We start from the raw sequence: 13638 nt of genomic DNA, 5'->3' as shown, positions 1-13638 counted from the left end.
TTGAAGCACAGAAGTAGATCACTATTCATGTTCAAACTAATGTTACATACAGCACAAATTGATCTGCAAAACCTCTTTGTATGCATTATTACTTTCCATCTTTTACATGTACCGCAACACTCTTACAATATACTATGCACGCAGCTAAAAACATCAAAATGGAGAAGAATAAATTACAACAGGACTTGCCAAGATGGGCAGACCCTGCAAGAAATTCACCCCATATCTGGCTACAAGCCCCAAAACCGTGTGACCATCTTCTTATTCAATATTTGGCCTCCAAATCAGATGGGACTTCTTTTGGATATTTGATCATAGCTTGCTTCAACCTTCCTTTGGATGGTTTCCACAATCCATAGAACATGCTATTAGAAGCTTCACTACACGGTTCTCATTTATAGTTCTGAAAAATCAAGAGGAAAATCGTTTTAGAGATAACTTTGCCGGGTGTTGTGAGAGGAATTGATTCATAAAAAGAATAGTTTCATAATTCATAGTACAAGGAATGAAGATAACATGCATGATAATGAATAGAAAAATAACAGTTGGGATTAAAGGAAAGACATACTACATAATAATTACGAGGGCGCCCCTATGGTTCGACACAATAATCTCATTGCTCTGGTTGTTCGTAAACATTGCCTGCAGAAACTCCTATAGTTTTGGTAGAAGTGATGTCATATGATGACAGAACCTTTCTCTGCACCCATCAACATTATCTAGTGGTCAAGGCTACAAGAATCGCTAAAACTTACAATATGGATATCATGTGACATGATATAATTACAGCACAAATTTATGCCTGCCCTAATGGCACTTGATGTATGAAATTTTCATTGCTCACATCAATGGTGAACTTTGCATTGAACCCTTAGACTAGTCAGACCAAAGTGGTTCTCAATGTCACGGGCCGATTCATCTAGGATGTTAACAGTTTATGATTTTCCTTCATAAATCATTTGAGGGAGTCCATTCTTTTTTAAAGAATAATAACGTTAAGCCTCGGATATTGATCATAATAACAAACTAAAATAACTAAGGATAGCTTACATGTATATTCCTGTCCTTGATATAAAATTATAACCACAAAACGGAAACCATTTGTCGAATTTTCCATCAAACTTAGTAGTGCAAAATGATCTATGATTTATAATCATATATACAAAGTGACTGCTCTTTAAGAAGTCAAGGAAATAGTTTTACCTTGAACAAGTATGCTAATTAGTAAGATGACTCACACAATATGTAGCAATTTCCAGTTTTAAATGATACACGGTTTTTTAAAACCTGTTCATTGCAACAAAATCTGTCAATAAATCTCCATATAATAAAAGATCAAACCTCTAAATACAAAACAGAGGTAATTAAAAGTTATCTTTGTACTATTTATGATGTCCATGGGCCAAATGAGTATGCCATATTAGCAGGTAACTTTTACCGACTTTCCAAGGAGAATCGAACACAAACCAGTAAGAACTAAGCTATGAGGTTCTACCAATTATTAGAAGTAGATATAGGCTCATGAAAAAATAATTACCATCGGCTCAAACTCTGGGTTTGACAAGTTGACTGTGAGATTTCTCATTAATAATACGACCTGCATATCCAAAATAAGAAAAACTTGAGGATTTATTCTCATTATAATTTTACAAGATGAGTATATTATCAAAATGACTCACTGTTTCAAAGTTTATAGGATCCATCTCCTTTAGTTTCTGCACATGCCCTTTAGTCTCTGGGTCAAAAACACTTCCAATGAAGCTATACACTTCAGAGAAATCTGGTATACCTGAAGAAAGGTAGACGATAAAAATATTATGACTGTTTGATTACTACAGGATAAATAAGTAGCATGCAGCATTAAAAGAATAAACTTATGATTATCATGAGATACATGTAAGCTTATGTGTACAAAAACCTTTTTTTTTTACAAAAACAAAAGGAATCAAAAGCAAAGTTAAACGGACAATGTATATGACAAGACGTTTACCATGGACTGCAGCACCGTCATCCCCTTGCTTTGATAATTCAGAACTAGGCATTTCTCTACTTGAGCTCCCTATGCCACTACTGCTGGTATTACCAATCTTTCCTGTCCCATTTGATCCAGTATCAGCTGAAAAAAGGACAATAAGTTCATAGTTATTATTGAGCAGGTTCTCCATATAAAATGACTTGGCATACAAGACCAAGCAATTATATATCAAAGACAGGCATGCATGCCTTCAAATCCGTGGAGCTCGTATTCATCTTGTGATGCCATTAGTCCACCAGAACTAATTAGCAGAGAAGTATCATCCCACGGAGAGTATCCAGGCGCAAGGGCGCTCAGTGAGGAAGGATAAGCCATGGATGCTTGAAGCGGCAATAAAACTGGCATAAATTCAAATGAAATGGTCTTAGATCTTAACTTATATTACCAATAAGCGAGGGTAATTAGAAGCTAACAAATCTTGACAACTAACGTCGAACATATTCATATCATATACAAACCATTTTTGGGAGCCTTTTGGGGATAAGGATGTGTGGCCTTGCGCTTAGGACGAGGTGGTGGTACATGTGCTATTGATCCGTTCTTTTGAACTTTTAGAAAGTATTTCTGAGCGTGACTCCGTATCTGCAAACAGAATTACTCCCTTCAATTGAAAATTAACGAGATTTCACATTAGTTTGTTAAGCCCAAATGTACTTCTTTTCACTTTTAGTTAGTTTCAAATCATACGCTAAATAAATAAATTAGGAAGCTTCAACAAATCTTGATTCATTAGCACACTCTTATAAGGGATCTTATATTCTTATTCTTCACTATTTGTAAACGGACAAGTGTACAAGCACAAATGAGCAATAACCAAGCCATATAATATGCACCTGAATGACTGTTTTAGAACCGACAAAGTCTTCGATTTTCTTCCAGTCACGATCAAACCTGTGTGTAAAGAAAGGATCAAGATCCATCATAAGCTATTGGCAATTAAGCAAATGCTGCTGCCAAACAGACACTAATAATGATCTAGACAGAATTTGGCTTCTGTTTTTAGTTGGATAAATAACATGAACGCGTATTAATTTATACTTTCTAATTAGTATGTTTTCGTAAATTCTAATTCCTTTCATCCAACTCGATCAAATTTTCATTGGGTGTTTTAAATTTTTTAGTTTTATTTTTAGTATGATTCATACGCATAGAACATTTCTAAATTACTTAAGATCATTAATGTTAACTAAATATTGTAGCAGCGATTACAATATATATACAATAAAAAAAAAAATGCCACTCCGTATATTATTTCCAACAAAATACTTAGCTAAGCCTGGACTAAAAAACCTCATCGATAATTCGATACTCTTTAAATTTCGTAAGTAACAAGAAAGCAATAATTAATTCTCATGCTGTCATATTCCAGTTCTTGAAATGTTGCACCAAAATACAATAATAACTACTCGTACTAATAAAAAAATAAAATAATCTAGTATATTCTACAACCACAAACTTATATATTAAAATAATAGAAGGATGGATCAGACTGCAACCACAACTTGCAATGTTATACGGTAGTAGTATACATGATGAAATTTTTATAGTATGTTTCCCTTATTATAAATATAAAAATAATTAAAATAATAATAATAAAGAAACTTACAGTTGAAGAGCTTCTAGGAACTTATCATGTTCTTCATCAGTCCAGCTTTCTCTGGACTTGGTAATTGTATAAGGTTTCCTTACCTTTTTTCCAGAACTATCATTGCTATTATTATTGTTGTTGTTGTTGTTATTGTTTGTATTAACAGCCGTAGTAGTAGTAGTAGTCGCCATTATTGGCAACGAGTTCTTATTATTTTCTTCTTCTGAATGCATAATAATAGCAGCAAACGAATTGTAGCCAAGAATTCTTTTCTTTCTGGCAGCTGCAGTGTGTTTTGTGGAGTAATACTTTTATTTGCGTGCGTGTGATTTGTGGCTCAGGTTATTTTTGGGTCTTTCGTTCGCTTTTTGATCAAACACAAACCACCACTTGTTTAATGTTTGTTTTCCACTTTTTGAACTTTGGCCCTTTTATTTTTGATCGGTTGACATAATATCCACCATATATTTTAATATTTTACTACTCCGTATTTTATATGTGCTTGATTGACTAGTCTGCTATACGAAAAGCCGCCAAATGTCAATTCTAAGTACATTAACTTTACTCCCCCTTTATACTACCATCATTTAATTTTCATATCTTTGCAATTTGTATATTCAATGGTTTTTTAATGTAGATTGTTATATTTTGAGGAAGGAAAATATTGATAGCTCTTAAATATTAGTTAAAAAATCTTTTTAAAATCTTATAAATTTGATAAGTGAAAAATTTTCAAATATCGCTATTCAATAAATTACGAAGATTTTTAAGATAATAAGTTAATTAGATTAATCATTCCTTGTTGAGGAATTATTCTCTTATTTTTTTTCAACTTTAAAAACTGTTTGTGTGATATACCTTTTATATTAAAAGTCAAATTTTGAATTTTATTATAAATATACAAATATTTAATATATCTTAACTACAGTCCTTCTTAAAATTGTGTTTAGCTATATATCAAAACGCACTATTGTTAATGAGCACCTTGATAGTTTGGTGGCCCGAAATCTCAATTTCAAGCATATGGGTGGACTTCGTGTGTTAGCCTAACATTAGAGATGAATCATAACTTATCATCATAATTAAGATTGGCTAAACTTATATGATTTTATTTCTATTATTATAAAAGCCTAAACTAATAATATCTACCAAAGTACCAGGATATGAGCATGGCTTAACCACTTTTTTCGTGTATGGTTTGGTGGCCAAGAAGCACAAAATTAAGTAACCATCACTTTTCGAGAGACAAAAACCGAACATAATTAAACATCAATACTTCAAGAAGCACTTAAAAAGTATAAATAAATACCGGCCAACCATGTCTTTAAAATGCTTTAGACATGGTAATTAATAATATTTGAATAAACAGTGTAACCATCTACTTACGTTCATACTCATAACCCCTTACAAAGGAGTTGGAACCCGGCCAGCTGTATTCTTTGTGAAGTTTTATAGAAGTGTTGTAATAAATTAAGAACGTACAATGGTAGTTAAACAAAACTGACATCATGACATGCACAAAGAAATAAACATGTTATGATTATAAATTTTTAAAAGTTATCGTACTACAAATGTTCTAAGCACGTTAATTTGTATGTACATCTCACTAGCTCACACCAACTCCTGCACAAGTTTGATTTTCATGTGGCACGTACGTATTGGATATTTGATTATGCTGTGTGATTTTTAGATTATCTGTACGTATAAGCTTTATCTATTAGTACTTCGTAACTTTTTTACCCGTTCATATTCAATTTATTAAAAACTAGTTCATCATCTTAATATACAAAATTTAAGGGTGTACTTTGTAAATATCCGAAACAATGCTAGCCTTTGTTTGTGATGTCAAACGCGTCTCAATATTTCACCAATCTTACCGACACGTACAAATGGACTTTTTCAGTTTACAAGGATTATCACCCCAAGTAACAACTCGAATGCGTTTTTCTCCTCAATATATAACTTATCTAAATTAAATATAAAAATTGTTTAATTGGGTACTATTAAGAACTTTATCAAAAATATGTCATGAACTCGAATCTTTGTTTTTTCACTTAATTTACACAATAATACACAAAGATAGGTATTCATCTTGTCTTTAGACTTCTCTATCGGTTAAGCCGTTAAGGCGTTATTTTTTACATGAACACCATTGTATGTTCCGCGTTGACGTATAGTAGGGTGATTATTACTTTTTAATTTAACTGAATATAATTAACTTTAAACTTAAATTTCGATATTAATATATAGTTAGAAGATAGATAAAACATACAACGTGAAACATTGATAATAGAATTACGTAGCATTTTTAAAATTGAAACGGGCGTGTTAGTTGAGGACCTCGGAAAATTATCGGCGGATGTAAACATATTTTTGGTCAAATTGTGTGAAGTGGGACCCTGCTACTTGAAACCTTTAGCCTTTCCTAACCACGAGTTTAGGGATTGGGACTACGTGGCAATTTTTGATGGGGCCGTTAGACTAGTGAAGATTTAATGTTTGTGAAACTTGTGGAGTTGTGGTGGATGATTTTTATGCAATTTTGCGTTTTATAAGGATTTGACACGTGGCAGAAGTTATAACCACGAAACATGGGAAGCTATCACAGCCTAGCAATCTAGATATGGAGAGGATTCAAGCGAATGACAGCATTTAGTGGAAATTGTTCATGTGACTATATATGTGAGGGTCCTTGCTTTCTATAGATAAGAACAAGGTAAAAAATTTCAACATGTTGTTTTTTTTAATCATTAGACCGTTTTCAATGGTAATTTTAGCTTTTGCATTCGTAACTATCACAATATCACATCATCTATCATAATAATATTTTCACATAAATTTTTTTGAAGTTTATATAAATTCATAAAAACTTATATATTTATATTAAACCATAAAAATATCCTTATATATCTTTACATTTTTCATATCTCCACATGACCCATGTCTTTACATTTTTCATATCTCCACATGACACATTTATTTTATATGGAAAATTATTTAAATAGTCATATTTAAAGATGTGTATTCAATTTTAGACACTTATAGTTTTTTTTACCTATTTAGTTATGGGAAGTGATATATTTACAACTACATTTTGCCATCTACATCAACATATGCATTGAACAATTATACTCTGTGCTGTAAAATATGTATAGCTGTTGTGAACGGGATAAAAAGTTATGTAGATATATCACTCCTTATTTAGTCATAAGTTCTTTACCATTTAACATAATTAATTAGAAATAATAATAGCTAATATAAATATTTTTTTATATCTTTGAATAGCAAATCGAGACAGGAAGAACACTTTGACTTGGGAAGAATGGATCAAGAAATCAATGGTGAAGTAACTTAGTTTTTCGAGTATTTATTTGATCTCGAAACTTTTCTGGGGTGGTATCAAAATACGAAGTATAAACCGGTGGCTCGGTCTTCGTTGATGGGGTTTTTTCTCTTGTGTTGTTTTTCCTTAACTGGCGAGAGTTTTTTTTCAACCCTTTTGCAACCTTTGCAGTTAAAGTTTCGAGATGAATTTAGATTGTGGAATTGTTGCATCTCTGAATTGTTGTAATTGATTACTTGCACCTTACTAGTCGACTTTATTATTTAATATATTTCTATTTATGTCGTTAAAAGAAATATATAAATATTTTTTTATATAAAGAGGCTTTCAACCCCACCATGTATGAACCAGCTAGAAAGAACTTGAAAGCGAAAATAGCTTTGCTTTTATTATTATTATTATTGATTGATGATTATTATTATTATTAAAAAGTTTTAACGTTTTCTGTCGACATCCCTATTACTGTGTATAATTTGTTTGTTAGCTATACTCGTTCAAGTTTTCAGTTTTCTTGACATAGTTTGTTTTGTCCATCAGTAAGCCCATCACTTCATACACGCTTCTCTTGACTCCTGAGCACAAACATATTTAGTAGTTAAAAAAGTACAAAGTTTCCATGATAGGAATTACTGTTTTATTTCAGAAAAATTATATAAATGATTTCTATATTACAAATTAAGAAAATGATTAATTCTTTTGAATATTACCTCAAAATTCATCCTAAAATGATAAAAAGACGACATGTATTATCCACTAATTCTTTTTCATAATTTTGTCACACGTCTTCATCTAATAATTATAAGGATTTTTAGGCTATTTTTTTTTTAAGAAGATTACTTATTTCCCTACAAATTAAAAAGAAAAAATATTTTAGCATACCAAATCTTTGAACAAAATATTATTCTTACATGATAGTTTAATTTGCAAGCCTTTTGGGGTGTTTAAAGGTCGTTTTTGTATGGAAAGTGATATTTATACCATAAAATTTGATTAATTTTATATAATATGTTATAAAAATTGTACAGTGTGATAAATGAATAAAAAAATGTGTTACGATTACCACTTCTCTTTTTGCATTGGTGCTAAAACTTATTGAATACATCATGTAAAATAGTTTTTGATGAAAAGTTTTGCTATTGAAAGCATTATCATCAAGTCGTGTAGTCACTTTGTAATACTTAGGTAATTTAGAAGTAGAATAATTTATTGTAAATGTAATAGTTGACTGTTAAAAAAAATAAAAAAAATTTCTTAGTTATTTTGTAAATTATTTTTCCATGATGATAAAGTTTAGGGTTAAATGCAAATTTCGTCCCTGTGGTTATTCGAAAAACGGCTTTTCATCCCTCCGTTAGTTTTTGAGTTTTTTTCATCCCTGTGGTCTAACTTCCGTTAAAAATCGTTCGTCCCTGTTGTTAAATCTCTCAACATGAAGGCATTTCTGTCATTTTACCCATCTTCATCCCTGTTCTTTGTCACTCTTCAAACACAACTCATAAATTATCTACCAACATCATACATTGAATGGATCTAAAAACAAAAGTTTAGTTTTTCAAATTTCATTTTCACTAAATATAAGTACATAATCAAAATATTATTCCCTTTTTCATTATTAATCTCCCAATTAAATCAATAAACTAAAAAAGAAAAATCATAAATCTAATGCTAAATATATACACATAATCAAAATAGTCTTGAATCATCAAATTCATTAAAAAAAAAAACAAATGGAAAAATATTAGTCACAAAGCATCCTATTGTGCTATCAAGATCTATTCTTTGCATATATGTACAAATCACTCTCAAAACTCAAAATACTAGTCAAAATTAGAAAAAAAAACTGGGGTTTGTATAAAAAGGAAAGATTGGCAACACCAACCGCAAGTCCGACCACCACTCTACCAGCCTACATCCAGCCACCGAGAGCATCGAACCACCACCGTCGGCAACCACTCAGATCTCAACACCATCGACAAACACCTCGTTTCTCGCTTCTAAAAATGAAATCCATGGAGTGAATCTTTGGCAATCGTAAGTTTTTTTCAATGATGCTTTGCTTTGCTTTTTGAAAGAATTAAACTTTTCTGACTATTCATAGGCGAACGAATTAGGGTTTTGATTATTAATTTAATTATCTTTCAATGATGATTCCAAATCCAAATCCATGGCTGTTGAGTTGGTTTTTTTCGGTGGTTAATTTATATATATATATATATATATATGGGGGAATGGAATATGAGGTTGTTAGGCACCTAAGTTGGGTGGAAAACCCCTCACATACCTTTTTTTAAAAGGTAAAAATCATGGGGGGCCAGGTATTTATTTAAAATATTAGTATGTGAGAGGTTTTTCACCCAAGTTGGGTGCATAACAGCCTCATACTCACTTTTCCCTATATATATATATATATATGGGGGATGGTAATATAAGGCTATCGGGTATCTAAGCTTAGGTGTGGAACACTCACATATTGTTTTTTTAATCCATAAAAATCATGGGGGCCCATGCATTTATTCATTAAACAATAAATAGTAAAATATTAGTATGTGAGGGTTCCACACCTAAGCTTAGGTGTCAGACAGCCTTATATTCCCTTTTTCCTATATATATATATATATATATATATTTATTGTGTGTTTGTGTTTGCTTTAGATCTTTGAAAAAGTGGGAATAGATGGGAGAAGCCAAAGATTATAATGATATTGTTAGTTTGTGAAAATGAAATCTGGAAAAGGTGTATCTAGATTTTTGTTTTGATTCGATGTATATCTTGATTTGAGGATGGAAACTTGATTATAAATATGTACTGTAAGATGAAAGTCATATGTATATGTATGAAAGGGTTTCTGAGCTATTGGGAAGAAAGGAAGTAAAAGGGCGAAAATACCCCTCACGTGACTTGCACGTGGAGGGGAGTTAACAAAGACAGGGATGAAGTCACACCACGGGGATGAAAAAAATTAAAAACTAACAGAGGGATGAAAGACTCATTTTCGAATAACCACAGGGACGAAATTTGCATTTAACCCTAAAGTTTAATTACTTCTAAAATTTTGTATTGTTTCCCTTTCTTTTTAAATTAAAACTAGCCAATTTCAGGCCTCCGAGTTGCGGAGCCTCAATTGCATTATTGAAACGATTACGTTATTCTACTGTAATTGCGTTGGACCATAATCCGCTTAATATAAAATTAATTTGTCTTAAATAGTTGAGAATTCAAGCGAGATGTAATATAACAAAATGCGAATAGTAGTACGGTTTGTGACCACAAAAGGTTGGATGAAACAAAAGAAAATATGTGTGAAGAAAACCAAGAAGTAACTCGTAATAAAAAAAAACCCGAATGAGATGTGATGTGGCATAATCCGAATAGTGATACGGGTTGTGAGTTATGACGTGGACGAATAGTAACTCGCCGACCTTTTACTATTCACATGCTATTACTCTAATAATGTATATAATTTTCATTTCCCCTCTCAGTTTTATAATTTTCCAATCAAGTTTAATTAGTAACTATATTTTTATGAGAAATATCATTCTTAACCTAATAATTTTCTTAAAAACTTTAAAATATGAAAAAGTGTAATCCATTCGTTCTCTCTTAATCTCATCATTTGATCCTACCAAGTGTCATCATTACATACTTAAGAGGATTTTTAAGAGAATGGTAAGTAACACCCAATGCCGTCTTCCATGATTTTGGGTCCCAATATCTCGACGGTGTATGAGGGAGGTTAAGATGTAGACAGCCTTACCCCTACCACGACGGTGTAGAGAGGTTGCTTCCAGGTTCTATCTAAAGATAAAAAAGGACCTCTGGTCTTGCAAGGGATGAGGATAGAACCCATGATCTCTGTTTCCAGAGGCAAGCGTCTTAACCATTTGATCCAACCTTGCTGCATATTTTTAAGAGAATGGATTTATCATTACTCTTTGTCTTTTATATGTATTCTAGACTTCTAGTCGTGTCAACTACAATGCTTTGATTATCGAACTCGAAAGCATTGATACGCTTTCTTAGTTATGGGGTTTCCAAATAACAAAACCGGGCTCAAAACTAGTTAGCCCATTACAAAAAGTGTAGAAAAAATTTGAAAGAAATTACAAAATGAAATAAAACTATGATATAAAATATTAATAATGAAATAATAATACTAATAAAAAAAAGAAGGTTGGGGGCGTTGTGTGGTTGAAAATTGAGAATCTGGGGGGAAAAATGGATATTCGAGGGATGAGCATGATAACGTCATCATGGCGGAATCAAAAACACAGTTACTACTGTTCTACCAGAGATCCAAAGCCACCTTCTCCACAAAACGGTGATGATCGTAACAACAAGAACAACAACAAAGGTATACATTTATATATAGATACATTCAAAACATTTACTCGTAATTAATTGATTGCATATATGAATGAGTGAGAGTGTTTTACATACATTGATGATAACTAGTGTTGTTTAGGCGTTCATACAAAGACACATGGAGTTTGGTATAAATAGTATTCCTAGATTACTCAACTCCGGCCTTGGAGAAGGTCCTTCTTTACCGCAACCCACATTTTTACTCGGATTTAACTGCATAATCGAGTTTTCATTGCCCGTGGCCGATTCTAGCTATTTCTGTGTAGTGGCTACCCCCAATTTATCTGCCTAATGCAGGATTTGCACTTAGGAGCTTTTGTGTGGAAACAATACTACTTTACTTTCCACTAGTGATGGTTGTACATCATTGAGCCCAATGCTGATATATAAACTATTGCTTGTTAACAAGAGATTTATGGTGACTTTGGTAGTAAGGAAAACATTATGGGTGATGATTGTAGTGATTCTAATCTTTAAAAAAAGCAGGGGACACCATGCCTCAGTATCGTAGCGATTTTGTGATTGCATTTTATTGAATTTGAGTTCATGACCTCACATCATTAGGATATATGGCTTTACTTAGAAGAGATAAGTTTTACTATTTTTTACTTATATTCTTACAACCTGTTGCCTTCATTCACAAATTTAGTAGCGAGGCCTGAGGATATTATGATAGGGTGTCAGATGAGTTTTAGTTTATTCTGCAGTGCTTATCATGATCAGTTTATATATTGTTCATCTATATATTCAGAATTTACTAGCCTTCTTTTGGCTGACTGTTAAGAGTTTAAGTCATAGGGATCCAAATTTACCGCCTATATACCTTCAATAACGGATACATTTTAGTTTAGCCAGCATTTAATTTTATTTGATATATGTTCACAAATTCTCTTATCATCTGAGGACATAAATATGTGTCATGTCAGAGTTCAAATATCCGATTCATCACATGTTGTTATGTATATATCCTACCTATTTCTTGTGACCTGTTCTTGGTCGTTAGTTATTGTTTGTGTCAGTCGTAACTCGTAAAGACAAACCTTCTATTTCATTGACATGTGTTCAATATGTGTTTTCTTTATATTCGGTACAGATAAGTTTTCGACAGATTGGGACAAGGCATGGTCAAGTTTCAAGAAGCAAGGGAAAAAGAGCCTGTTTTCACAGTTTACCCCAAATAAGTATGTAAGCTGGAACCCTAGAAGATCCAACTTTCCATTATCCGAAGAGGTAGATCCCATCAAAAGGGCAGAAAGATCAAACTTAAGTTTATGGACCAGCCCGAGTTTCACTCTTGGGGGTGCAATTGTCATTGTAACCTTTCTTCTTGTTTACACCATTCTTTTTCCCCTCAAGTAAAGACACTCGGATCTAGTTTCATAGGAGAAAGGTCTGGTGATCGACTGGTGTTGTACATAATTCATGTCTATTACTATATATGCGTAATAATTCATGTCTATTAGTAATAGTATCATGGAAATTACTACTGGAATGTCTAAAGTTGCAAGTTCATGCAATATATATGTAACTAATCTTCTCTTTCACTGGTTGTGACATATTGGTATGTGTTTTACGATCGGCGACATTTTAATCGTTTATGTAAGCTAAACGATTAACTAAAAAGGATGGATAGAACGTGTCAAAAAATTGTCGAAAACAATTAAAAGTGTATCAAATGCATTACATCTTCACATTGCTAACTATATCTATACAACAGTTGATACATGATTTAGGGTCACGTACTTAAATACTCGTAACTTGTTTTGGCTTTGCAACCTCTAGCTACAAGCCTACAATTCTACTACGTACTCAGATATATGACGCAGAGCTTGTTTAAGTGTCATCAAATGGCACTACATAAAAGTTAACAATCATTCAAACCACACTTTTATGACCTGTATTAAAAGTGTTTGTAAATGGTGTATCTGAAGTTAGAGAACGATATATATAGTAATCAGCTCTAGGTATGAGCATATGATTCAAAAACATGAGACCCGGCCCAGGTCCGTCTGACCCCGACCTGACCAATAAGATAACAGGCTTGGTCACAGGTTTGTTTTTGTTGCACTCCTTTAAACCCAAGATCTGCACCCAAAAACCGAACCGGACCTAAAGTGGCCCTCTTGATAGGATAATGGTCCGGTATTTTGTTACACTGTTGGGTTTCAGATTTACATGGTCAGGCCGGGTTTTGACCCATACTTCTAATTTGAAATAAATGTAAACCATGGGCAAAATAACTTTCACTAGACCAGTAAGTCCTGAAAAATATTCAATAGTTAAACCATCATAGTTTTTATTTTTATTTT

General features: G+C 32.5%; 2 protein-coding genes and 1 long non-coding RNA gene across 6 annotated transcripts; 2 read left to right on the top strand and 1 right to left on the bottom strand.

Moving 5' to 3' along the window:
* On the bottom strand, window positions 1-3971 carry LOC122603868 (protein REVEILLE 8). 4 transcript variants are annotated; one of them, XM_043776701.1, is made up of 9 exons: window positions 3642-3968; window positions 2869-2926; window positions 2494-2617; window positions 2224-2373; window positions 1991-2116; window positions 1680-1789; window positions 1538-1597; window positions 572-700; window positions 1-403 (listed from the first exon to the last, which is right to left on the bottom strand). In XM_043776701.1, the coding sequence occupies exons 1-8, from the start codon at window positions 3854-3856 to the stop codon at window positions 614-616; spliced, it is 930 nt and encodes a 309-aa protein (XP_043632636.1). In that variant the 5' UTR covers window positions 3857-3968; the 3' UTR covers window positions 1-403; window positions 572-613. The 4 variants fall into 4 exon arrangements, with proteins under 4 accessions (XP_043632636.1, XP_043632635.1, XP_043632638.1 ...); XM_043776700.1 differs by having other exon boundaries at window positions 569-700; window positions 3642-3966; XM_043776702.1 differs by lacking the exon at window positions 1-403 and adding an exon at window positions 1204-1287 and having other exon boundaries at window positions 571-700; window positions 3642-3971.
* A 2374-nt stretch (window positions 3972-6345) lies between these two features.
* LOC122602515 lies at window positions 6346-7233 on the top strand. The gene is made up of 2 exons (XR_006324289.1): window positions 6346-6390; window positions 6909-7233. It is a non-coding gene; the product is annotated as an uncharacterized LOC122602515 (long non-coding RNA).
* Window positions 7234-11126: 3893 nt separating this feature from the next.
* On the top strand, window positions 11127-12873 carry LOC122605181. Its single transcript, XM_043778078.1, has 2 exons — window positions 11127-11318; window positions 12423-12873. Exons 1-2 carry the CDS (start codon window positions 11183-11185, stop codon window positions 12686-12688), a joined length of 402 nt encoding a protein of 133 aa, XP_043634013.1. The 5' UTR covers window positions 11127-11182; the 3' UTR covers window positions 12689-12873.
* The last annotated feature ends 765 nt before the right edge of the window (window positions 12874-13638 follow it).

This window comes from Erigeron canadensis, chromosome 6, assembly GCF_010389155.1.
Source record: "Erigeron canadensis isolate Cc75 chromosome 6, C_canadensis_v1, whole genome shotgun sequence".
Classification (NCBI taxonomy): Eukaryota; Viridiplantae; Streptophyta; class Magnoliopsida; order Asterales; family Asteraceae; genus Erigeron; species Erigeron canadensis.
The sequence above is the reverse complement of the archived record's forward strand: the minus strand, read 5'-3'. Positions and strand labels throughout refer to the sequence as shown.

Excerpts from the sequence above, each read along its gene's own strand:
- LOC122603868 (XM_043776701.1), bottom strand. The coding sequence starts at position 3,856 with ATGCATTCAGAAGAAGAAAATAATAAGAACTCGTTGCCAATAATGGCG. Across the intron at positions 2,117-2,223 it reads CGAGCTCCACGGATTTGAAG|CTGATACTGGATCAAATGGG; the intron begins GCATGCATGCCT and ends TCCTTTTTTCAG. Across the intron at positions 1,790-1,990 it reads TGACGGTGCTGCAGTCCATG|GTATACCAGATTTCTCTGAA; the intron begins GTAAACGTCTTG and ends ACCTTTCTTCAG.
- LOC122605181 (XM_043778078.1), top strand. The coding sequence starts at position 11,183 with ATGGATATTCGAGGGATGAGCATGATAACGTCATCATGGCGGAATCAA. Across the intron at positions 11,319-12,422 it reads CAACAAGAACAACAACAAAG|ATAAGTTTTCGACAGATTGG; the intron begins GTATACATTTAT and ends TATTCGGTACAG.